General features: G+C 41.0%; 1 protein-coding gene across 2 annotated transcripts; it reads right to left on the bottom strand.

Annotated features, from left to right (window-relative positions):
- Nucleotides 1-1,730: 1,730 nt before the first annotated feature.
- On the bottom strand, nucleotides 1,731-24,451 carry ranbp2 (RAN binding protein 2). Of its 2 annotated transcripts, XM_085374662.1 has the most exons (30): nucleotides 24,253-24,451; nucleotides 21,643-21,710; nucleotides 21,443-21,554; nucleotides 20,033-20,185; nucleotides 19,516-19,746; nucleotides 19,224-19,357; nucleotides 18,555-18,750; nucleotides 18,176-18,316; nucleotides 17,906-18,065; nucleotides 17,605-17,786; nucleotides 17,065-17,261; nucleotides 16,433-16,556; nucleotides 15,709-15,870; nucleotides 15,429-15,566; nucleotides 14,992-15,123; nucleotides 14,614-14,841; nucleotides 14,429-14,512; nucleotides 14,144-14,285; nucleotides 13,917-14,011; nucleotides 9,347-13,826; nucleotides 8,858-8,935; nucleotides 6,769-6,945; nucleotides 5,844-5,930; nucleotides 5,476-5,651; nucleotides 5,050-5,290; nucleotides 4,202-4,288; nucleotides 3,940-4,094; nucleotides 3,570-3,843; nucleotides 3,032-3,387; nucleotides 1,731-2,781 (listed from the first exon to the last, which is right to left on the bottom strand). In XM_085374662.1, the coding sequence occupies exons 1-30, from the start codon at nucleotides 24,322-24,324 to the stop codon at nucleotides 2,476-2,478; spliced, it is 9,168 nt and encodes a 3,055-aa protein (XP_085230788.1). In that variant the 5' UTR covers nucleotides 24,325-24,451; the 3' UTR covers nucleotides 1,731-2,475. The 2 variants fall into 2 exon arrangements, with proteins under 2 accessions (XP_085230788.1, XP_085230789.1); XM_085374663.1 differs by lacking the exon at nucleotides 8,858-8,935.
- Nucleotides 24,452-25,605: the final 1,154 nt, after the last annotated feature.

Genomic DNA, 25,605 nt, shown 5'->3' with positions numbered 1-25,605 from the left:
TTCGTTACCAGTAGTGATGGGACGTTCTGTATCGAGGCTTCGGAGCGTGTGTCGAGTAATGGAGGGGGCGTTTCCGCGAAGCGCGTATCGAGGCTTGCTTCATTTATGGGAGGAGCTGAAAATGATGACGTCCGAAGCCTCGCTGCCCGGCTGTACCACGTGACTGGTTCATGAAGTGGTTCGAACTTTGCCGCGAGATATGACAGCGATATAAACCCCTCAGACTTCATTCACAATGTGGGTGTTTGATGGAGAGTTGCGGTTAGTGAGAGTTTGGAGACCGTTTGGAGGTTTATGAGAGTGAGGAGAGAAAGTCAGGAGAGAATGGAGCCAGCTAAGAAGAGGAGGATGTCCTCCCCTGTGTGGGAACATTTTGATCTTATTCCTCCCAACAAGGTATGTAAATTTCTACAGAAGATGTATTTTCATGATACTGATGGTGCAATACAATTTATGTTGAGCTGTCTTGACTTTTGTACAAGGGGAAGTGTTTTCTATGTGCCAGGGAGCTGGGATATAACAACAACACCTCATCCATGCTTAGGCACTACAGAGCTTTGCATGAGAATAAGAGGAACACCGATTGTGGAGCAAGACCAGGTGAGCCATCAAATGCCATGATAATATAGCATGCAGTAATGTTACTAAATGATATAACAATATTATACAACTGTTATAAGTTACGTATGTGATATTTATATTTGTGCTTTATCTTTATTGTCTTTCCTCAGGAGAACAATCTCAAATAGATGAAGACCTGGTCAGCATGGTGATTGAGGACTCCCAGCCATTTAGCATTGTGGAGGACAAAGGATTCAAAAGATTTGTTAAATCATTAAATCCTAGCTATGTTCTCCCCACTAAAAAGGTCATAAAAGCAGTGAAAATTTAGTTTTTACAGAATAAAATGTGAACAGGCAGGACTGAGGCTCAAAGCCACAGTGTGTAGCTGTCCATACCTCAACGTTACAAAAGCACAACCACTGTCCACACCCCAACCACACCTCACCTCACAGTAAATGATCATTTCCATTTCAAGCATTTCCAAATAATCATTTCCCATACTGCCACTATAAATATACACAGTATACTGCCATCACTACAATATACATGTTTTACACACTCCTTTTGTTGTTGACATTTACAGGCTGTGTGCAAAATGCCACACTCTTCAAATTCATGCCAGCTATTATTTTTACGTCCAGTAGGTGTCCTGCTAGAGCAAATGAAGCTTCATGAAGCTTCGCGTTGGGGTGAACCAATTGGATGAAAAGCTTCAGTGCTTCATGGGGCTTCATCTGCCCATCACTAGTTACCAGGCCTCTGGAGAACTTCAGGACATGGTGAGGAGCTAATTTAGCCATTTAAATCAGCTGCGTTGGTTCAATGACATCTAAAACCTGAAGGGACACAGACCCTCGAGGCCTGGAGTTGCCCACCCCTGCTGTAGACAACTTAATGCAACTACTCGCTTTAAGGTTATCTTACTTTAAGCTCTGAATTAAAAATACCATTGGTAATGGAAAGAAAGAGTGCAAGTTTCCAGTTTCCAAATAGTTTGATGCTCATCCACGTTGTCACATTAAATACCTGAATGCAAAATCTTTTAAGTGGTGAAATAAAGTCGATAGAAGTCTAAAAATACCCAGAGTGAACCTGCAAACTGTATCAGAGCAAAATTAAGTCAACAAGGACAAGCCATAAAACCATCGATTATTCGTAAAGCAACTTTATTGTTTAATAATAAGCATATTTTGGTACAAGTGGCACCATTTCAGCCTTTATTTCTCTCAAACTATACATGAAATGGATCCCCTTCGTAAAATTCAAACCAGATTATCATTGAGCCACAACAAAGTGAGATTACTTCAGGTTGCATGGGCACATATGAAGTCCAATTACCTGCATTGTGGAATCCATTGAAACAGAAAAAAATCCTGTGGGCGCCCAACAGTTAAAAGTACATGGAGGCAGCATTTGGAGGAAAAGGCAGGGGAGCAGTGGCTTAAGACTTGTTCAAAAAGGGGAGAAAAAAAAAATACCAGAGTGGAGCTCATGGAGGGAACAACTGCATTGAAACAGAGCACATGCAAGACAAAAAGGAGGAACAAACATTTAGAAAAAGAAAGAAAAAAAATAGTCCATGTACATTTATACACACAAAATACAAATGAGAATTTATTGACAGATGATAAAGACGCAAGTGCAAAAGTTTACAACATTTGTTCCAAAAGCCTCCACTCCTTTACCAACTCGCTTCTGTTTTCGTGAATATGTCAGGACAGTGAAAGAATATCTAATTCAAGGCTACTGTGAACAACTTAACCAGCAGCCCTGTGATCGGTGCCTCGTGACTAAAGATTCCGTTTTAGCAGGAATGTTAGTACTGCACACACTGCTCTCATCCAGAGTCTCAGCTGATCTTAACTTAATAACCTAAACCAAGCCGTAAAGCTTCATCTTAACATTAAAACGCTACAGCTGTCCGCAGTCTGTGATGATGATCTTCTTTGTTGGAGGGCCTGCCTTTGAGCCCAGCTCTCCCATCTGCTGCACCACATCCATGCCATCCCGAACCCAGCCAAAAGCCACATGTTTGAAGTCCAGGTGTTCGGCTTTCTTCAGGGTTATGAAGAACTGCGAGTTGTTGGTGTCGCGTCCGCGATTTGCCATCGACAGGATGCCCGGGCCTGTGTGCCGGACATCAAAGTTCTCATCCTCAAACTTGTCGCCGTAAATGGACTTGCCTCCTGTGCCGTTATTCTTGGTGATGTCACCACCCTGAAAGACCAATGGAGCACTTGTTAGTGATGCTAGAGATTTTCTCCTGAGAGTTTTCTTTTAAACAACAGGACTGATTTGTCATGGCATCAATAAAATACTTCATACATCAAACTACAGAGCTGTGCTATGATTACAAACAGCAACCAGGGTGTATTTCTGTCAACCCAGAGTAAATTCCACTTTGTTGTAATCAAACAAGTTTTACATTCATCTGATCTTGAAAGTCCAAACCCTGATCTTTCCTCACCTGACACATGAAATCTGGTATGATCCTGTGGAAGATGGAGTCCCGCAGCCCGAAGCCTTTCTCACCAGTGCAGAGAGCTCTGAAGTTCTCTGCAGTTTTGGGTACAATATGGGAGAACAGCTCTATAGTGATTGTGCCCAGAGGTTGGCCATCAGCTGCCAGCTTGAGGAACACCTGTGGGTTAGTGTCTCTGGAGTGCTCCTGAATTCTGGACATCTGTGGCGAGCACAGAGACGAAGCATCACCATCAATTTGGCCCATCCGGTTCTGACACTCGCAGAAGGTCTTTTTGAAGGATTCGGCTATTTCAGGGGTTTTGAACTTGGCCGCCAGCTGCTCAATCACACCTTCGCCATCTAGATAATCAAAAAGGGGGCGAGGAGAAAGAGAGCAGGTGAAAAATAATCCCCATGTTGCCTTAAGAAATAAACACATGCAAGTGGTTTAAAAATCCAAGATGAATGATTATTAGTGAGTATTTACAGACAAATCACACAACGCAGCACAATACAACATCACATCGATGCTGTAGGTATACCTGAGTAATCAGTGGCAGTCCAGATCAGTGCGTTCGCTGAGGCGTTCATGGGTTTGAGCTCCATCGCCTCTGAGATGTTGTGGTTGGCGCAAACCCGCAGCACCTGTTCTCTTCTCATCAGGATTCGGTAGAAATGTTTGGTTGGGTGGAAGAGGATCTTGATGTCACCGATGCCGCGCTCCTTCCACTGGCCGATATCCCGGTCCCATCGATACAGTTTGGCGCGCTCCTTGAACAGGATCTCCTCGTCCTCCTCTCCAGACTTTGTCTCCACCTGAGTGATAAATACAGTGATAAATACAATTTTATGGAAAATAAATACAAGTTTACTAATTGTACTAAAATGTTAGGGCTTAGCACATTTATGTACCTCGGGCAGAGATACTATGGGCTCAAAGTGAATGTCCACATTTTTAGGAGCTTCTTCTTCATCACTTCCCCCGTCATCAGCATTGGTTTTAGGCTGAGAGGTCACTGCAGATCCAAACACTGTTGCTCCAGCATTTGCCCATGAGAAATTAGCATCTACAATTTTTTTTTTTTTTTAAGAGGGAAAATTAAAATAATTAGCAGTGAAACAAAACAACAGTCCAGATAAACAACTGAAGAAAATGTTTAATGTTAAAGCCAACCTTTTGATCCGAATGCAAATCCATCTGTATTTTTGGCCAACTCAGCAAAAGAGAAGCCAGATGCATTGAAGCCAAAGGTGGAGAGGTCTGCAGCCAGAACAACAAAGACATTAAATACTTCCGTACTTCATAATAAGTCTGTGGAGGTGGTTGATGTTAGTAAAGCTGACATCCATCATGAACAACCCACATCACCCACTGCATGAGTATGTGAGTGGGCTGAGCAGCTCCTTTAGTCAGAGACTGAAACACCCTCGCTGCAGGAAGGAGCGCTTTCCCAGATCATTCATCCCAACAGCAGTTAGACTCTATAACTCCTCAATCACGATGTCATAAGTCACTGGACACTGAATATCCACGGTCACCACTTCATGTATAATGGACCTTCCATGACCTTCCAAGCTATATAGTTTATGTCCTCCGTATTTCCAACTATATCCATAATCACATAGTGTGTATGCTACCATTGTATATAGTGTATTATCTTACTTTTTTTCATTGATTGTACTTAATTGTATTTTTGTATTTCCTTCATATATCTGTACCTGAGCTGAGGTGACGCAAAAATTTCCCCGTTGTGGGATCAATAAAGTCTTATCTTATCTTAATAACTTCCCAGAAACATTCTGAGTATAAAAGAAACCCTCAGCTGAAATTCTGTCTGTGCAAAAATGTATTCAATATTTATCATCCAAACTAGCTCCTCATTTTAACATTTTATAAAAAAATTTTCATAACATTTCAAATTAAAGTTAAAAGTTGGAGCGAAAACCCATAAAGTATGTGGCTGAAGATGGAGAGTTATGTTTCATTTGAAAATACTTATGCCGTTTTTCACACTTTTTTACCTCGACTTGTTGTAGCAGTCAAAGATGCAGGTTTACTCTCAGTGTTGGACTCCAGCTCGACACTCTTCTTAGTTGAGAGGTCAATGGGAGAGCTGCTGCTTGGAGTTGCTGTGGTCTGTTTGTCTGCTGTAGATGTGCTGTCGGCAGCCTCTGCTCTGCTGGATGATGGCCCTGATGCTGGCATTTCAGGGGTCACAGCAGGACTGCTGGAGGCTTCGTTAGATTTGTCTAACTGAGCAACCTGATACACATTTCCAAATTAATAACATGTTCCAAATTAATACCCATCTTAAGATGCCTCTGAGTATTACTGACAGAGTAAAATAATTAATTTAAAAAGTTAACATTTGTTTGTTTTTTAAAAAACAAAAGTTGAGTTTTCTGCTTGTATAATCAGAATTATCTATGTAAATTCGGAGCCATTACCAGGACTTCATGTACTTTGCGGACTTCTGTCTCAAAGTCCTCAGGCTTATCCTGGTCCGGGTCGCTGTCTGTGGTGCTCAGGCCACAGAAGAAGGTGGGTGGAAGCTGGAGGCTTTTGGCTTTTTTCTCCTCCTCTGGTGTTGGCTTCTTTTCCCACACCACCTGACAGTCTGACTCTGAATGCAGCAAACAGCAAGTTTAGGCTCAAAATCAACATAACATTTATTAAGGTACACAAATTTTGGGCTGTATGGCTATAACAGATCGACATAAAACCCTTTAACATAGTAGCAGAATTAAACCAAACCAATTGTCTTTTGAAAAATGAGTTGGTTATAATAACATGTAACAGGGTTTAGACTACATACCATCACCACAAGCTGCAGTGTTCTTCTCAGGAGTATCAGGGTAGAGCTTTCCATTCAAGGCCTTCACTGCTGATTCGTAGTCTTCATCTGAAGTTTAAAACAAATGTTTCCTTTAATTATGTTTGCAAAGAAAATTATAGTGTTTGTTCAGACTTCAACCCATAATGAATTAAAGATTAAAGGCAATTTTGTATTCTCAGATTTAAAACCAAAGAGGCATTACTGAACTTTGATGTCAAAGGAGAACCCCCCCCTCCCAAACAAACAAACAAAAAGTCCAATAAGTCCTTTCTTAGCTTTCTGAATGGGACAGTTACTAGTTTGTCTTATAAAAGCAGAAATTACAGTTTCAAATAATAAAATTTAAATAAAAATTCACTCCAAATAACATGTTTTAATTAAGGTTAAGGTTCCACTTTGATATTTATGTCAGGACAGATGTATATCCTTATAGAGAAATACCGTGCACTACTGCTACCTTCTGGCTCTAATAACTCATTACATCATATGTGGGAGCAGTTCAAATATTCAAAATAAATTACCAATTATTAAAAAGAGTCATGTACATCTCTTATACCACCCTTATTTCTCAAAACTGTCAAATAAGGTGACATTTACCAGTGCCAGCAGCCCTTTGGCGTCACATTCATTTTTGCACTGGATACATTTTTTGGGGTTCAAAAGAAAGGAATAAAAACTGAAAAGCTAACAAAAAATGTCTATATAGCATCTATGTGCTATATTGTTATTTTAAACACTGGTATCCATTTCTGTCCAAAACTTTAGCATTCTCACTTTCTTACATCGTCTCCTGGGAATGTTAACGATTCACAAATAAGCAGATTTATTTCAGCGAGTCATATGTCATATGTACAACCACTGATGTTCACTTTAACAAACCCTCGTTCCATATCTTGGGTCTCACCGTCAGTTTCGTCATCACTGATGTAGCCTGGTTCATTCTTGTAGCAGAAGAAGGTGATGGGCAGCTGGAGCTTCCTAGCTAAAGCTGCCTGCTCAGCTGTGGGTTCCCTGACGTACACAATCTCCACCTCCGAATCCTCATCAGACCTAGCACTGCTTCCCTCTGCCTGAGGGGATCCTATGATAGATGGATATGATAGGAGTAAACAAGTCAGGCTGGGAAAGAACTGTTGGAAGACAGGCCAAAATGTAAAAATTAAAAGCCTTTGCAACCACAGGTGTTAATTACACACACACACACACACGCACACACACACACAAAATCATGCACAGCAAAACAGAACATCATGCATTTGATTTACAACAGTGAGACATGTTTTATAAGCAGAGGATTTCTGCATGGTCTCGTTTACACCACTTACTCTTGGACACATGGTATCGTAACATTAAACAGGATAAATACCTGAGCTTTAACTCTAATTAGCCTTTGCTGATTAGAGTTTCACTGCGAGAAATCAAACCAGATGAGGAATTACATTCCATGCTGTTGCTACAGACCCAGCACTAAAAATGGCACATGGGACGTTTGCACAGTACATTCCTCTCTAAAGCAACGCCCTTTGCTCTCAGCTCACCTTTCAGAAGACCTTTCTGGTGCTAGTCTAACTGCCCCACACTACAATTGTGGCATCGCTGTACTCTTTAATTCAGCCTCTCTGGTATATACAGGACATGAAATAAAGCGCAGTGTAAGACCTTCAATCCAGACTGAAGACTCATATGAAACAATAATATAAATATAAGTGAACATTTGTTTTTTGCCAAGTCAAATCAAAGAACCTACGTGTTTCACTTTTGTACAGATTGTCTATAAGAGATGGATGTAGCCACCATGAAGTCACTGACCAGTTTGTAAAGCTTCGAGTTGAGGTCCACACTTCTCTCCAAGTTGAGAAGTGTGGATCTAGCCATGATGCCACTTATTTGTTAAAGCCTCGAGCTGAGGACTTTCATCATCTAGGTGTTTTAAAGCTGAATGTGACAAAACAAGGATTTGATCTCGCTGCAAACCTGAATGCTCACTGGTCAACAATTTGTGGTTGACAGCTCTTTAATTGTGGTTAACCCTGCTCCAAAATTGACTTAATGTTGTAATTAGTATAATCTGATACTAGCAACTGAGCCCATAAAGGCATCAGGAAAGTGATTTTCTATTCAACCCCAAATCATTCTGAAACTACTGGGCGCCCCCTGGTGGCCACTAAATAGAAATCTGTAATGTTCTGTGTTGAAGTTGCTTTTAAGAAACCGTCCATCTTTTATACCAACTCACACAATTTGTACAAGTGCCTATACTTCACTGACACTTGGTCACCGAAAGCTGCTGGTCTGTTCCTGTTTTGACACCCGGTAACATAGACCAATTTCTAGATTGAATATATGAAACATGATGTTCAATGAGGCTAAAAACTAGCGACTGAGATCTTCAAGAAATTACTTACTGATGTCATAGATCAAGGGAGTAGTTGTAATTTTCCCCATTCAGGTCTACGCAATCCAAATTCTTTCCGCAACCAGAATAGTTGCCCCCTCCTGGTCAATGATTGACCACATTTAAGGCAGTTACATTTCAGCTTCACCCTTTAGACACAGGGGCTACCTCTATCTTTCATCTACTTTCAGCTAATATAAACAAAACTACAAGCCACACTATGAAAATGACACTCATATGAAAAGATTGTTACATTTAATTCCAAGTTTAATTTTTTTCCTTAAATATTTCAGTGCTTTAAACACCATTTCCATGATGATTCAGATGAAATCAGATTAAATATTTTCTGCTTTTTTGCATTACTTCAGTGCAAAACTATTTAATCTTGTGACACAAGTGCTACTTAAAGAACTACAATTAAAATTACTGAATAATAAAAACTGAAACCTTCACACACTTGGCATGCAACACATTAGCTTGACTGTTTTGCTTTTTTTTTTTCCTCCACTCCGTGCATCCAGGTTATTTCTTTGTAGTAGTAAGGGCCAGTCACGTGACAGCTGAGAAGTGTTAACACACACTGCAGTGATTAGAGTACCTGGGGTTTCAAATTGGGTGGTTGATGAGCTGGTCCAAAAAGCCATTGGGTTATCTTTGAAAAGCCTAAAATCCAGCCCTAAAGGATGGTGGGTTGTTGAGTGAAGAGAGACTAATTGTGAGGCTGGTGTCATAATCAGAAAATGCCAAAATTGACTGAAAAATGTGAAATACTGTAGCTGTGCAATGACTGATTTGATAACAGTGTTATTAACCCTATGGATATGTAAAATATGTGCAGTATAGTCATGTTTTGTCTCTAAAATTTCCACTAAATGTGCATGTTGCAAAACAAATATAAAAGGGGAGCATGTCGACGGAGGAAATACACGTTGTGTTCCAGTTAAAAATGAAAGGTGTGGGCAATGATGAAGCAGTGAGATGCAGATGAAATAGGACGATCGGGTAAAAATGAAATGAACTGAAACCGTTGAGACAATCATTCAAAAGTAATGCAAATATAATTCAGACGCCCCTTTTTTATTCTTACCTTTCTCTGGGATTTTGAATGCAGGAACTTGAAGTGAAGTCTTGGCAGTATAACCAGAGCCGTTGGCTTTCAAACCAGATGCTGTAGATTGCTCGGGTTCAGAATGAGATTTAGGAGTGCCAAAAATCTTCTGAAGGGTATCAGTGCCAAAAACAAACTTTGGGGGAGACACCACAGTCTTTCCGGGATTGACAGGACTGTGTGATGCAGATGCACTTGATCCAGTGTCTGCAGGAAGCTCAGTACGTTCCTTAGTCGTCTCTTCAAGAACGGCAATGGCTGCTTTGCCACATACAGCTGGAGTGGTCTTTGCAGATCCTGGTGTTCCACTGTCTTGTGGTGGAACCACTCTAGATGTCGCTGGAGTCATGAGTTCTTTTTTTCCCTGAGCAACATTGGCTTCCTCAAAGACTTGTTTGAATGTATTTGCGGTTTCTTGCAGCTTGAATCTCACAGCCAGCTGCTCAAGCTTGCCCTCTCCTTCCTCAGCAAAGTCCAAAGCACTCCAGACCCAGGCCTTCTCTGCACCCTTCATAGGTTCCAGCTTCATGATTGGACTAATCCAGTGGTTGGCACAGATCTTCAGCACCTGATCCCTTCTCATTACCAACCTCGCTCGTTTATCGTTATAATTCTGCAAGATCTTCAGGTCTCCAATTCCTCTCTCCTTCCACTGTTTTGACTCTTTATCATAGCGATATAGTTTGGCTCTGTGACTGAAGACCACCTGCTCATTTTCCTCTCCTGTAGAAGTCTCCACCAAATCTGGCAAGGGGACCACAGGTTCAAAGTACTGGCCGTCCCGCTCTTCATCCTGGGTGACATCCTGCTCGTCATCAGTACCCACTGAAGCTCTGCTCTGGTTGAGCTTAGCAGGAGACTTTGAGGGGCTGATGCCAGGTTGAAAGCTAAAGCTGAACCCACCAGTGGATTCCCCGAAGCGGAATAGGTTCTTTCTCAGGGGGCTGCTGGCAAGAGGGGAGGCATAGACCGACGAGTCAGCCGTGTCATCTAAAGCATCTTCTCTGAGGTCGTAGTTGTCCCACTCCAAGGTAGGGCCGGTGGTGTCACCTTGGGGCTTGATTACAAGGCTTGAAATGTCACCAGCTGTTGCAATATCTCCCTGTGTGTCATTGTCTTTTATCTTTGTTTTCTCGTCAGTCAAAAATGATTTCAGGTCTTTCAAACCAGACTTCATTTCCTCTGCCTTCTGAATGAGGTGTGCTGTTCTACCTGTGTCAACCAGCTTGTGGGGGGTTTGTAAAGGGATGTCCAAGAGAAGTCTCTGACACTCTTCAAACTTTTCCTTAAACTCCTGAGCAAGCTCAGGGCTTTTAAACTTGGCAGCTAACTGTTCGAGTTTAGCATCTCCATCAGAGAAGTCATTGGCCAACCAAATCCAGGCTTTGTCTGAGCCTGCCAGGGGTTTAAGGTTCATGGTGGTGGTGATCCAGTGGTTGGCACAAACCTTGAGAACTTGTTCTCTTCTCATCAGCACCCTTAGCCGACCATTTGTAGTGTTTTTCAGGAATTTGAGAACTCCCACACCACGCTCTTTCCATTGACTGGTACCCACATCAAATCTAAACAGTTTGACACGCTGAGAGTAAAGAACCTGTTCATCCTCCTCCCCAGTTACCAGGTCCACCTTCTCAGGCATCTGGATCACTGGTTCAAACTGGATGTCATCATTTTCCTCTGTTTTATACATATCATCATCCTCCAGTTCATTTGAGGCTTCTGTCTTGGTGGGGGTTGCTTGGAATGATGTGAACAACTGCTCACCAGCTCCAGAGAAACCTTTGAATTCTGGATCTTTCGTGCCAAACTGAAAGTTTCCTCCAGCAGATTTAGCCAAGTCTGCAAAACTGAACGCATTTGCTTTTCCAGATATTAATGGATTTTGTTCTTCCTCCGTTTGCTCTACTGAGGGTGTAGAAACAGTTTCTTTCTCCTTGTGCTTGTCAGCTATACTTTTGAGCATACTGGAGGCTGACCCAGTTTGAGTCTGATTATCATTTGAAGGGGATTCTTTTGGAGGGTCTTGAACACCAAACTTGAAGCCACCAGGCCCAATGGGCATTGAAAAAGAGAAGCTTGACGAACTGATTGTGCTAGATCCAGTCTGGGGAGCTTCAAATTTGAAAGAAGCAGGTGAGCTTTTATCTTTGCTCTGACCAAACTGAAAGGTGCCCCCACTTACAAAAGGTATTGTAAATCCAGTTCCAACAGGCTGACTTGACGGACTCTTTGTTCCAAAGGTAAATTTTGAGGACGACGATGAGGAACTAGTGCTGCTTGTGCTTTTAGCGTTAGGATTTAGGGTCTGACAGGACACACATTTATCAGCAGAGGCTTCGTTTCTCACGAGACAAGTGTCGCAGTCCCATTCTCCATCCTTCTTACCAAATCTAGCTGCTAAAGATGCATTCTCATTTGGAGCTTTGCAGGAAACACATTCAGCAGCTGATGCATCATTTCTGACCAGACAGGCATTGCAATCCCATTGTCCATCTTTCTTTGCTTGTGGTCCCGACACTGTTGGAAGATTTGACCCTAATGAAGCCCCCTCTGTTGGCTTAGCAGCAGGGTTTGGACTTCCACAGGATACACATTTAACAGCAGAGGCTTCATTTCTTACTTCACACACATCACAATCCCACTGTCCAGGCTTCTTACTAAACTTGGCAGCAACCCCAGCAGAGTCAACACTGGACAGAACGGGTTGTGCTGCAGGTGCACCAGCAGCTGGTGCAGCTTGTGCTGCGGCAGCTGTTTTAGCCGAGGGTTTAAGAGCTTTGCAAGAAACACAACTGTCTACATTGGCCTCATTTTTTATAGAACATGATTCACAGTCCCACTGCCCTGGTTTGCTGGTAAGTAGGGCTCCAAAGCCACCAAATGTACTGGAACCAGTGTCTGCAGATTTTGAGGAGCTGAGACCGAATGTGAATGAAGAGGCTTCAGAAGATCCAAAACCACCAAATCCAGTAAATGTGGAGCCAGAACTACTTGGTTTTGCTGAATCAGTGCCAAATTTGAATGTAAAAGAACTAGGTTTAACTTCCCCAGCAGCCTGAATGTCTGGCTTTGAAGAGGCGTTGGGATTAGGGCTTTGACAGGATACACACCGTACATCTGTGGGTTTATTTCTTACACAGCACACAGAGCATTCCCATTCTCCTTCTTTCAGTGCAAACTGGGCTGCAATCGATTCAGAATCTTTCACGGTTTTTTCTTTCCTCTCCTGTTGATTTGTCTTGTCAAGTGATTTGAGTACAATCTTCTGGGCTTCCTCAAACTTGGCTTTGAAAAGTGCTGCCTCATCTACAGTTTTGAAACGGATGGCCAGCTGTTCAGGTTTAGGCTCCTCATCTGCATAATCAATAGCATTCCATACCCAAGATTTATCAGAGCCGGCATTTGGTTTCAGCAACATATCTGGTGTTATGTAGTGATTTGCACAGATCTTAAGGACCTGTTCCCTTCTCATTAAGAGGCGGACCTTGCCTTTAGTGCTGTGTTTTAAGATTTTAACATTGCCGATGCCCCGTTCCTTCCACTCTTTTGTCTCCGTGTCAAATCGATACAATTTTGCCCTGGTGCAGAAAATCTCTTCCTCTTCTTCCTCACCCGTTTTCACATCTACCTTATCGGGAAGAGGGACAATAGGTTCAAAGTGAGGCCCATCTTCATCCTCCTCAGCATGAGTACTATCATTGTCACTCTCCCCTGCCCGTTCCTGCTCTGCTGTAGGCTTTGACATTCCAAACGCTGGCTTGGACATGTCCCCAAATTGAAATGGTTGATCCACCTTCCCAAACAGGCCTCCAGCAGCTGTGCTCTGTGCAGAATCAACAAATGAAAAGCTGGTAACATTTTTGTTTCCAAAGGTGAAGATGCCCGTTTGGGTGGTGGGCTGCTCCTGAGTTTGTGGTTTCTCTGGAACGGTGTCTGTTTTACTGGGAATGTCTGATGTGAGAAGGCCAAGCAAACTTTCACTGTGCTTATTTTGAGAAGCTGAGAATGTAAAATCACCATCATTGGATTTAAAATTGGAGTTGAATTTAAAAGCAGGCGAGGGTGTTGACTGGGCAGTTACACCTGTACCAAAACTAGGCACTCTGGGCACTTCAGTGGGTGCCTGCTGGCTGAAGGAGAGCTTTCCAAAGTCCATGGGCTTTCCCTCAATGTTCTTTGGTTGTTGAACTGGGACTACAGGTGGCTTGGTGAAATAGCCAGGTTCAGGTAAGGTAGGGTTACTGGTTTGTTGGGTAACACTCTGGCCATAAAAATCTTCACCATAGGGTGAAAGAAGACTTGTGGCTGGTGATTCAAACCGTAGAGGTGCACCAAAGACTTGTTCTTGAGGAGGGTAGATGCAGGCTGGGGCTGTCTGCAGTGGAGGTGTATGCGTGGGCTGCTGGTAGGCATACATATTGTGCTGAGGTGGCATGCGGTTTACGCCATACATTGGGGTCTGTGTAAAGAGAGTAAAAATAAACTTAACAAACTCCTTTTTTTTTTTTTTAAAGCATTAAAGCTTGTTCAGCATTAAAATGATGATTACCTTGGTGGGGGTTACATTTGCTGCTGTGCGCAAGAGATACTGAGAGTTGTATGCTTGTGACTGATTGTAGTACACAGAGGGGCCTGTGGTGGCAACTTAAAAAAAAGAAAGAAAGAAAAGAAAAAAGACATGCAAAAATGTTTTATGTCACTAAACTGCTTTGGTAAATTAAATCTTGTGTTTAAATATAAAATTAATCATGTTTCAGATCCGCGTATCATACTGACCTGTTAGGGGGGCTCCATGATAGGACTGAACCGGGGTAAATGGTTCCTGCAGGCCCTCAGCCCCGTAAGTCTCGCCATACATTTTATGATGAGGAGAAACTGTAGTGCCTGATGAGTTGTGTCTCAGATCATGAACCTCATTCTGTAAAACAGGAGCATCATGTGAACTCAATCTGAAATGTATTGATTTAATCCAAACTGAAAGTAACACAACAAGTAACAGTGATCACAGTTTAAAAACAAGGGACAATGTTACAAAATATTATCTTAAAAATGAATTCTGACCTTAAGGGCTTCTACTTGCTGACACAACATCTGAAGGAGACTCTTCTGGTCCTCCACCCAATGAGGTTGTGTTTTGGGAGAAATCTAAAGAAAGGATGTGAATGAATTATAAAGGTAATTGATTTTTGTGTTTGACTAAAAACACAAAAACTGAGTCATTTAAATAAATAACAACATGGACCTACCAGTCTTTTTGAAGGAGAAACAATGCTTTTGTTTGGAGAGGGAGTGGAGAACTTAATGTGGGATATGGTTGCACTAGTTTCGCCAAGATGAGCAGGGCTGGAGTGGGCTGGTCCTCTTAGGCCCCCCTCTTCCTTCTCATCCTCTTCATCCATGACCTCCCCGTTCTCCCCCAGCTGCTGGTTCACATCATTTAGGAGGTCCACAACTTCCTCCATAGAGACAGGCAGCTGGGAAAGAAAAAGTTTTGACTTTAATTTCACACTGCTTCTACTTTAGCAAAAAACAAACAAACAAAACAAAATAAAGTGTCACAAGTTAAACATCAGTCGTACAAATTTATAGTTTTTGTTTTTTGATTCTTCCAAATTGGGACTTACCTTTTCAATGTCATCTGCATTGGCGCTGTAGATCTTTGACAGATATGCCCTGAACTTTCTCAAGAACATGATGCACCTGTCTTGAGTCTCCTCAACACCATTGCTGGCCTCTTCTGACAGCCGCTGATATATCTGCCAAAAAATAAATAAATTAAAAAAAAAAAAAAAAAAAAAAAATCACTATACACTCTAGAATATAACACCTCTACAAGTGTTAGAACCACTAACTTGAAACATCTGAAACCACATAACAGTGGACTATATGAAAATCTGTTTTTTTAATTTTTTGTTTTTAAGAGAGACTTGGACACAAATGTGTCTTTAAAAAAAACAAAAAAAAAAACAACAAAAAACCCCAAAACCAAACAAAAACCATAGTACCCAAGTGCTTCTTGTGGTGTGAACAATAAATCCAGGTATATATTTTTTATGCTTACCTGAGCTAAATGCCATATGGAGGACATGTTATTGATACTTTCCAAGGTAGAAATGGCCTCCTCGGTTTTCCCTTCAATGTCAAGAAGAACTGCATATGCTATCCTTGCTTCCTCTTCATAACTTTTCACAGAAGAAATCTGAAAGGAAGATCATTAAACAGAGAGGTAAACTCAGACTGATTTTCAGGTATAGCTGAAAGTGTCAAGGTCTTTAGGGACTAAACCTGAGGCTAAACATGACAACTACTTGGATGCAAAAAGAAATGAGAACATTATTAACCTGAATATCTTTGGAGGGAAAGTGTATAAAGAGAGGGTCAAGAGGTTCTGGTATACTGCGTCTGTTTTTGATCTTCTCCAGCAGTGGAAGGGCAACTTTCCAGTAGTGGACACTGCGGCCAATGTACTCCTTCTGGTCATAGTAGGAGTTCACTCCATCCCCCTGGTTATTAAAAAACAAACAAACAAAAAAAAAACCACACAGAAATTGAGTCTGGCACAGGAGCAGAATGGTACACAGAAGCCTTTTGTCACAACTCATTTCTTAGTGGTTTTAAATCCAGCAGACACGCAGCCAAAGAAGTGGCACATGTGGCTGTTTGGACATCTTGCACTTAATTCTGTTTAGCAGCTGCAGACTGAGTGACAGAAAGGAGCAGGTGTGAAAGCCGAGAGAGCTCTGAGTTACCTACATGCTTTTAACTGTCAGTGCAGCTTGTGACGGTAGATGACTGCTGTCTTTTTAAAGCATATGGACTTACTTACTAATAAAGTAAGTATTAAATAAAGGAAGTTGATGACATTAATGCAGCACAGTCAGAATATGCTGGTTTTCCCATTAGAAGCTACAATACAAGGGGTACAAAGGTACAAGGGACTTTCTAAATGCCTTATTTTATAAAAAAGCATTCAAAAAGAGATACATTAGAATTTTAATCACTTTACCATCCTGCAACTCACTGAGTTTAAGCAAACAGTGTATGCATCTGTGTGTGTTTCTGTACCGTCTGGCTAAGACACTGAGCCCAGTGGATGACCAGTGCTGGTTGAAGCCCATGTTTTTCTCCAGCTCTCAATGTGCTCAGCCCATGCTGCACAATCATTCGTAGCTTTCCTGACACACCAGGTCTGCAAAGCAAAAGGCCACACATCAAAAACACTGAATATATGAACATAGCCAATAATGGGACTATAAATTAATTGCAGTTAAATGTTAATGTACTGTTTTGATAGGTTCATATCGCTTATTGAAATGAAATGAGGTTTTAGAAATGTATTTTTAATGAGTTTAGCCCTGTTAAGTACAGTTTTCTAAGATTTAAAACAGACTACAGATAGTGACCACTGATTTGAACCATTTTGGGAAAATACTGAGGAAAATAAATGGCTAAATCCATCAAAAAACAATTTGAAAACCAGAATAGAGAGTTGTTATGCAATTATATAAATCACAGAGCTAAACATACAGGAACAAGACAACACTAATTTGAAACAAACTAGATTCAAATCGGGAGAGATCCTCAAAATAGTGTTTAAATCAGTTTAAGTAAACACAACATAACCAATCATATCCCTTTTGCTTATGCAATAGTTCTGGATGTTTTTCCATTTGGCTCTCGACAGCACTAGAACTCACGCTGCTCGCTTGTGAATGAGGCTGTAGATGGCATCCCACCACTCCCTCTGTCTGTCAGTGGTCAAGAGGCGGAGGAGAGGAAGAGGGAGGCAACGAGGCTCAAAGAGCTGTTGTTGTGACTGATTGACTCCAGCATTGATCTTTGCCGTCCTCTGAAGCTGACAGTGGCTACAGAACACCACACCATATAGAAACACCTTGATGGAGCAAACACAAGAGAAAAAAAAACTTTAATACTGAAAGAAATACCAGAACAAAACTGTGTTTATAAATTAAAAGCAGTGCTGTTGGCTTGTTGAAGTTTCATTTTACTTAATTTTGTCTCCTAAGACTTTTGCACAGCCTGCTGTAATAAAGTGCCAACATAAGTTCATGAAAATGAACCAAAATGCAACAGAAAAACTCCAGAAGTCCAAGATCCAGATTTTCTCTCAAGTAAAACCTTTTATCTATTCATACATTTTTCTGTGCTTTGGCCAGGAGGAGGTTTACAGAGTATGTTAGACCAGTACACACAGAGCAGGAGCAGCACCACCTTACCTCTAGGTCCAGCAGGCAGATTGACTCTGGCGCATTGGTATCTAGTTTAGAGGTTTCCAGCGTAAGCCGAGGAAAGAGCTGCTGTAGCCATTCCCGCAGCGGTGGTCTTTGGTCCAGAAGGTTCCACTGGAGTCCCAACCAGCTCAGATGTTGCAACTGACCACTGTGGAGCAAGATGGAGCCTAAAGAGAAAGCAGCAAAGTTATTATACTACTCACTACTAAATGCTTCTTTAATTTCAGGGGAAAACAAACAAACAAAACAGTTTTTTTTAGTATTCAGGTAGCTAACTGGTTCGTACCAGTGTCCCATTTGGCCATTTGAGAGAGCTCTGGAGCCATGGCAGTAAGGGAATGAATGTCATCATTGGCGATAAAAGATAATCCAGCAGAGGCCTGCGGACCCCGCAGGAGGTCAAACAGGGAGTCCTGACCACTCCGGTTCCCGAAAGCTTCCACCACCTACCAAGAGAAAAATAATTAAACACTGACGCACGAATGATTGATGTTCATGTTGACATAAGAACACTTCAGTGAGAATCATGTGAAATCACATATAACCAAGGTCAGACCTCACTGATCAAGGCAGATGAATCTGTACTCAGATTGAACAACATGTGGCCGGCCTGGCTCTGTCGGTCATTCGCCAGCAGCTCCAGAAACTGTGGGGCGGTCTGATCTCTTTTGGTCACTTTTGTCTTTGGTCTGGGGACCTGGAGGAAAAACAAACTTTAATTAAAACAAACAAAAACAAAACTGCAAAGCGTTCACTGAAAGACCACGACTAGGTCCTGAACAAGTTTATAGAACTGTTAAGTCCTTTACCCTTTGCAAGTCAGGCAAAAAAAAGGTAAAAGGGACAGCACAGTTGCACGATGGTACAACTACTGGAATATATTTAAAGTAACAACAACATAAGTAAATGAATCTGCTCATTTGGTGTCTCACTACCTGATATGCCAGTAAGTAGCACAGTGCAGCCAGGTCACGAACAGCCCTCCAGGTTTGTTGGCGATCCTGAGCCAGCTTAAGCAGCAGCGTGCCTGCATGCAGGTAGAGGTGCCCTCTCATCTCCACAAACACCTCAAGGAGCTCGTCTGCACTGCGGCCTGCAACGCTGCTCACTTCCTGCATAGCTTGGTCAAACCTACAAGCACAATGCAGATGAACAGTTTACAAAAAAGTTGGAATGCTAAAAACACAACTAACAACAACAATGTTAGCCTTTGTTGAAACAGCTGCAACAATTAGCCTTTTTGACTTGTAAATAGTCAAAGCTTGAGACTTATTTGCTTCTCTTACCTGTAGATCAGGTGCAAACAACCTGTTACACCTAAACAGACTGAACTTTTACTAAAGACCAGAACTTAATGTGATTCAATTACATTTTATGAGGTTGGCAAGGTTTTCTGACATCAGTAATGTTTGAGGAAAAGAATCTGAATGTTAACTTTTAACCATATAACTTTGTTTTTTTAAAACTTTACTACAAGGACACGTGGTCACCAGAATACACGGGAGAGATTAGGTTGTAAATTACTCCTTAATTTAAAAAACAAAACAAAAAAAAGGCCCCAGATTTTAGTCCAGTTCTCTTGAACAATCCAGGACCCAACTTACTCTTTAAGTGCATCTACACTTGGCTGCACGCTGCTTTCAGATAGTGTGATTCTCAGCAGGCTGCAGCGGGCCAACAACAGCTCTCTCCGAATACATCGACTCATCTTCTCATTGCTGAGCTGAGCCAGGTACTCCTGAAACACAGGTCATCCATTCTTTAGAAAAGTTTATGCACTTATAAAGGTGGGAGGATGAGTATAAGGCCCAAAATAGAAGTACTTAAAGCATACTGGTCCCGCCTATTCAGGTACACTTTAATTTAGCAGGACACTAGTGCAAAGTCCATACTAACCTGCAGTGTGCACACCACCTCAGTGTACCAGTCCAGACTGTTGCACAGCATGGCTCTTTTCTCAGCAGCCAGGCAGTGTTTAACAGCCTCTTCCAGCCGGCCATCCTGACGGAACAGCTGAACCAACTTCACGTTCACGTGGGCGTCAGCCGGCCGCGCTGCCAGCTCGGTCTGAAGGAGGTCGAACAACTGGTTCCAACCCTGCTGACCCTGACGACTCAACAGGCGCTCCTAAAAGCAGCAGTGGCAATGAACAGAAGACATTCAGTGTGGCATTCTTTCTACTTTTAATTAAGTTGTACCCTCTTCTTCGACTGTTTTTGTAAACCTAAATGACATTAAAACTCCCACTCATTTTAATTTAAGAATATTAAGCAAAGTGATGGACGGATCAGGCTGGGAACTAGACAACAGTTTGTTAAACAACCTAAAATAGTGGGATCAAAGGACTTCACAGCTGACAAAGGCAATGTTTAGTGAATGTTACTGGAGCTAAAGAAGAAAGGAGGAGCTTCACCTTAAGGTTGAAAACTGCCGGGTTTCCTGGTAGCAGCTTTGCAGCTTTCTCCACCCAAAACTCTGCCCTGCTGTCACACTCCTGCTTACTGACAAGCAGCTCTGCAACCTTCAGCACCAGGTCTTTCTGGGCTGGATTCAAATCCACCGACCGCTGCAATAGAAGCGAAGAAAAACATTTAGTCTGAAGCTGAACATATGCATCAAAAGCTCTGCCAGTTTTTTCTCTCTCCCTGCTTTACGAATTAAAAACTCATCACCTCCTCTTCTTTCTCACACTGTGCTGATTATTAATTTCTTTATTACAGCAGCAACTGGAGCCGTTTACGTCCAAGAAACAGGTTGCACTACAGTCAGCCAACTGTGCATAAAAAATTTAAAAAAAACTGTTTTAAGTGGGCCATTTTCACTTCCCACAGGTGGACAGAGCACAGCTTGAGTGCATTTAAAAAGATTGGAAATGTACAGCAATTATATAGCTGATAGTGTTTTGATGAGTCCCAGCACCGACTCTGAATCACTTTGTTTCAGCTCATTAACTGAGAACCAGCTTCATTACAGTACACATCAGTTTTAGTGTTCAGGTGCAAATGAATCAGTAAAAAACTCCCTCAAGGTGAGTTTAATGTTCTTAAAAGTTACTGCTACAAGAAGGGAGAGCAAATAAATCACAGTTTATTTTTCTCAATTTTCTGTCATCATTCATCTTCTAGATTTGATGCTATAGCAATAAAACCCTAACAGTGCCTTTGGGAAGCTGATTATTGATTCCTGAATGTCAGAGAGAGCTTGGTGATTCATCTTTTAAAAAGTAAAACAACAAAGAGCATTTAGCATTCAGTTTGATAGACTACCCAGTGCATTTTATATTTAAAAAAAAAAAAAAAAAAAGGAAAAGAATCACACACCAAAAGGCAGACAGAAATCACATCTAAAGCCTTGTTGTTTGCTGTGGGAAATTACCCATAGTAACAAAGAGGATACTTATTTTTAACTTTTTTTTTTTAATACGCATTCATCACAACTAACCAAATTTATTCAAAGTCCCTTTCGTGTCCAGGTAAATATACGAGTTTGGTTGGTCCATTTAAATTGGTGTGAGCATGAATCAGCAGTTGCACCGACAGCACTTACAGAGCAGTTTTTAAACCCACACACATATTCACTTATGTACATAGACAATTGGAGGAATTTTAGGTCAATCATCTTTCTGATTTCTCAAACAAAAGGAAGCTGAATCTGAAAATCAAAGATTGCAACTGACAGCAAATACGGGGTTTGTGGAAGCTGTTCATCATTTTGTCATTTAAACAATATTTCCTCATTTCATACCTGAATCTTATGATTTCTTAAACCACATTCTGACACACTTTTAAAGGGAGAAATGCTTCCACTAAGATGTTCTTTTTACCTTGTAACATCCAACTGCTTTGTTGATGTCTCCCTCTCTCTCGTAGAGCTGTCCAAGGAACTTGTGTGCTTTAGGATCCCTCTCCTGGACCTTGAGATAGTCTGACACATGCCTAGGAAAAGCATGAAAGACAGGAATTACAAACAATATAGCGACACACAAGCATTGGGTCAAAACAATGGAGGGGCTCACATGCTTACCTTTTTGCAAGATCATATTCCTTTGCTTCAAAGTACAATTTAGCAAATAAAAACCCTTTGACTGGCTTCTGTGGAGAGAAAAAAAAATATGTGGACCAGGATGAGGAAATGGATTCATCTTGTTATGATAGTGAGAAGATGCAATTACACATGTCCTGAAGAGTTATCTGGCTTACTGGGATTTAAATACTCACCAGTACTCAGTACCTGCTTAGTAACTATACCCAAACTCAAAGGCCCATTTTTAGCCATACAAAAAAAAAAAAAAAAAAAATCCTGCAGATGGAGCTGCCAATGCCTAGTTAAATCATGCCCATCCATAATTTTTTATAGATGGTTCAAGTAGTTTGTGAAGTGGGAATACATCAGAATAGTGAAAGATATTTTTGTTCATTATCTAGTTTTGATCAAGTGATCAGCTTTGTGGTATTTACACACCCCACCCCCACAAAAAGGAAAAAAAAACAAAAAAACAAACAAACCAAAACATCTTTTATCCTGAGGAATTAACTAAAATGTAGTTTTGGGAAATTATTCCTCCCAGGGGCTAAAGTTAGTAACATCTTAGCCATCGTGATTACAGCATTACCCATTGTCAGATTTACTGCTAGCTTCTCCTACCCACCACACTACAACTATTATCACTGACTTTTTCAGTGTCAGGTGAACAACGTAGAATAAGTTGATAGTAGATAGTGCTCTTCTGGCTATTCCACAGACCCATTTCAAAACAAAGAGGGATCACGCAATCCAAACCTTAGCGTCAAAACTGTGGAACAGTTTACCTCTCCCTCTACGCACTATGATGCTTCTTTATAATAAAAAATAAAAAGCTGAAAATTCATCTATTTAGACAGGCAATTGGGTAATGCTCTTGTGCAATACGTTGTTTTTGTCTGATGTATTTTTAAATTCCCTGTAACGCACTTTTTAAAAATAGATTCCCGTCTTAAAAAGTCCTTCATAATTACATTTTACTTACAAATCACAAAAACATTTAATTTCTGTATGTTTGTTTAGGAATGCATTTTGCTGATAAGAATACAGGTTTAAGCTCTGAACAGCATGACACCCAATCTTGTGATTTAATTCTTCAGGCAAATGTCTCCAGACTACACACACTACTGTACACAACAAAATGCACAAGTATGTGTAGTAGTGCGAATCTATTGTCAAACAAAACTACATTTTTGGCTTTACTGGTGCAACTCTACAAATACCATTGGGCTAGACTGTTAATCTTACAATACCAAGGTTTCTCCTGACTGAAAACAAGCCTCTGGGAGGGTGACTATGCATGTAAGCACAACGGGTGGCCTAACTTTTTACTTTTTCTATACATTGTTACCTGTATATACACGAACTTCAGTTGCTTATGTATATAGGACCACTGTCTTCCTTTTATACTTTATATTCCCCTTGCTCTAGGAGCTGTAACACCCAAATTTGTCATTCGTGGGATAATAAAGGTTTATTCTATTCTAGAGGTCCGTGCATTTTTTTAAATTACTTTTGATCTTAAGCACACAAAGTGTATTCTAAGCTTGAGTACATTAAACCACACACACTACATCAATAAAAAAAACAAAAAAAACAACACAATCCTGATGACTTTACTTTGATGTAAGACCAAAATATCGTTGGAATTACGCAAAAACAAAACCCTGACTAGGTAAAGCAACTTGAGAGCATGGTTAGGACCACTGACCACATAGCATCACATTTACTCAAGTAATTGACTGATCGACTAGCATATTATGCTGCCATGGTGTAGGTGTAGATATGTATAAGCAATTAAACCAACATTTTCAGCTGCAACATTAAAAAGATATCTACAAAACAAATGATCAAGATCTCATAATAACACTAGCATATATTTCTGTATTCTTTGTCATTTCAGTACACTTTCGAACTAATCACTATTAGTTAAGCCACTTTCAGACTGTTGATAAGCCCGAATTCTGATGCATTCAATGTTTTCTTACACTGCATTTATTTCTCATTAAATATTCTGATTTTCTGTGGGTGCAGCAGTTTCCCCCGTCACATCCGATCCAAATAAATAAACGAATAAACAATACTTAAAAAGAACGAAAACAAATCAAGAAACGTTGGAACTGTGCCTGATTAACAGACAAGTCTGTTTGCAATTATGCTAAAACCACCAGTTTTTGAACAAAGTTAGGCTTGCTGCTCCTGATACAATGAAGCAACGAGCATTTTTAATTGTTGTCTGAACCGAAACCTCGCTTTTCCAGAGAAATGAAACTTGCACACCCTATCCAACTAGCTTTGTCTCGCTGTCGTGGCTAACTAGCATAGCTGATTAGCTGGCGCTGTTCAAGGGATCCCATGCCGCGCATTTTCCCGAGTATAAAGGGGAGGACACGACGGGGCGTCATCACGCCGGCCGGTTAGCTATAGTCTTTAAGACTATCCGGGGGACGGGGGTTATACAGAGAACGATATATGAGTCAACCGAAATACCGTCATCATAATCAAAAAAGCAACGAGTGCTCATTGAACATGTGAACAGGTCGTACCTCATACCGGCTGATCTGACATGATGGCAGCAGCATGCTAACGTTAGCCTCGGCGGGCTTAACTTACCTCTTTGAGTGAGGGAGAGGAACTCTGCACAGAGGAAACGTAACGGTCCACTTCAGCCTTACTTCGCCGCATAGCTTCCAAGGTCAGGGGCTTCTACAGCGGCTGAATGTGATACATAGAAAACCAGAAATTCACTAAATATTTAAAACAAAACTGACGCGAACATCAGCTCGCCTGACGTAAACTCCCCATGATGGTATTGCGCAGTCTCAATGCCGTCAAACGGCAGCTGTCACGTGACTTCTTAACCAATGAGAACAAGAATTCAGTTTGACGCAGACTGACGCATTTCAGTTTGAAGGGTTCTGTTACAAATACCTGAAAATCCTCATTTCTCCAACAATTAAGCCTTAATCCTTAATTTGCTAAATATTTTGGCTAACTTTTGTTACATAAATTAAATTAAACAAACAGATATTTAAACCATGTATATGTGTAACCAATACTATTAACTTAAACAAATCATGCTATATCATGTCCATTTGTATAGGCTGATACCTTTGCAGATTTTTCCTGTCTGTTTCTGTTGTTAAGCTTCAGTCAAGTATTTTGTATTTAAGAACACTTTTTAGTCACCTGTTTTATTCCAAAGTGTTCTCATCAAAACCTCTGCACATGTGAATGAGTAGCAGTTGTCGAGGAAAAGCTGTGATATGCAATGCCCATTTGAACTTTATCAGCTACACACACATTCATCACCCATTATGAACTGAGCATCAGAATGGAGAAGTGATTTGGGTGACTGGTTGTTGGTGCCAGATGGAGTCAACTGAGTATGATTTCAGAAACTGATTATCTACTAGGATTTTTACACATAACCACATCTAAGATTGACTAACAATAGTCAGAAAAAGAAAAGTCTTCAATGTTCCATTGCACAACAACTATAAAAAAGATTCCGATTCTTGTGATGCTGTAATGGTAATTATAGGCACACTTGGGGCCCTTTTGTACCAACTCAGTATTGCTGAAATGCAGCAGTCTTAAGTATTGTTGCTAATCATGTCCATGCACCTCTCTTCTGATGGTTGCTTTCAGTAGCATGACTCTCCTTGTCTCCTTCTCAAACATGACAGTGAATTCACTGCACTCAAATGGCGTCCACAGTCACCAGATCTCAATCTAATAGAGCGCGTTTGGGATGTGTTGGAACAGGAGAACAAATCTGCAGGATCTGCGTGATGCTATCATGCCAGTACTACTCAGCAGCTTGTAAAAAGGCCACCACAGCAGGTAATTCTACATATTTGATTTGGTAGATTTTTTGTTTTCTCCTGCGATCAAACCAGTAATCTCTTATTTATTGAAAATGTAAACCATCATTTCAACATGAACCAAAATCTCACAGAAATG

Source organism: Diplotaxodon limnothrissa, linkage group LG16 (assembly GCF_057381915.1).
Source record: "Diplotaxodon limnothrissa isolate DT_005_m linkage group LG16, D_limnothrissa_male_GT1.1, whole genome shotgun sequence".
Lineage (NCBI taxonomy): Eukaryota > Metazoa > Chordata > Actinopteri > Cichliformes > Cichlidae > Diplotaxodon > Diplotaxodon limnothrissa.
The sequence above is the reverse complement of the archived record's forward strand: the minus strand, read 5'-3'. Positions and strand labels throughout refer to the sequence as shown.

What these genes read in the sequence shown, in the direction of transcription:
- ranbp2 (XM_085374662.1), bottom strand. Translation starts at nt 24,324, where the DNA reads ATGCGGCGAAGTAAGGCTGAAGTGGACCGTTACGTTTCCTCTGTGCAG. An exon ending in AGTGTAGATGCACTTAAAGA is followed by an intron (nt 18,751 to 19,223) that starts GTAAGTTGGGTC and finishes TTGTGCTTGTAG; the next exon opens with GTTTGACCAAGCTATGCAGG. An exon ending in ATGCAGATGACATTGAAAAG is followed by an intron (nt 14,842 to 14,991) that starts GTAAGTCCCAAT and finishes TTTCTTTCCCAG; the next exon opens with CTGCCTGTCTCTATGGAGGA.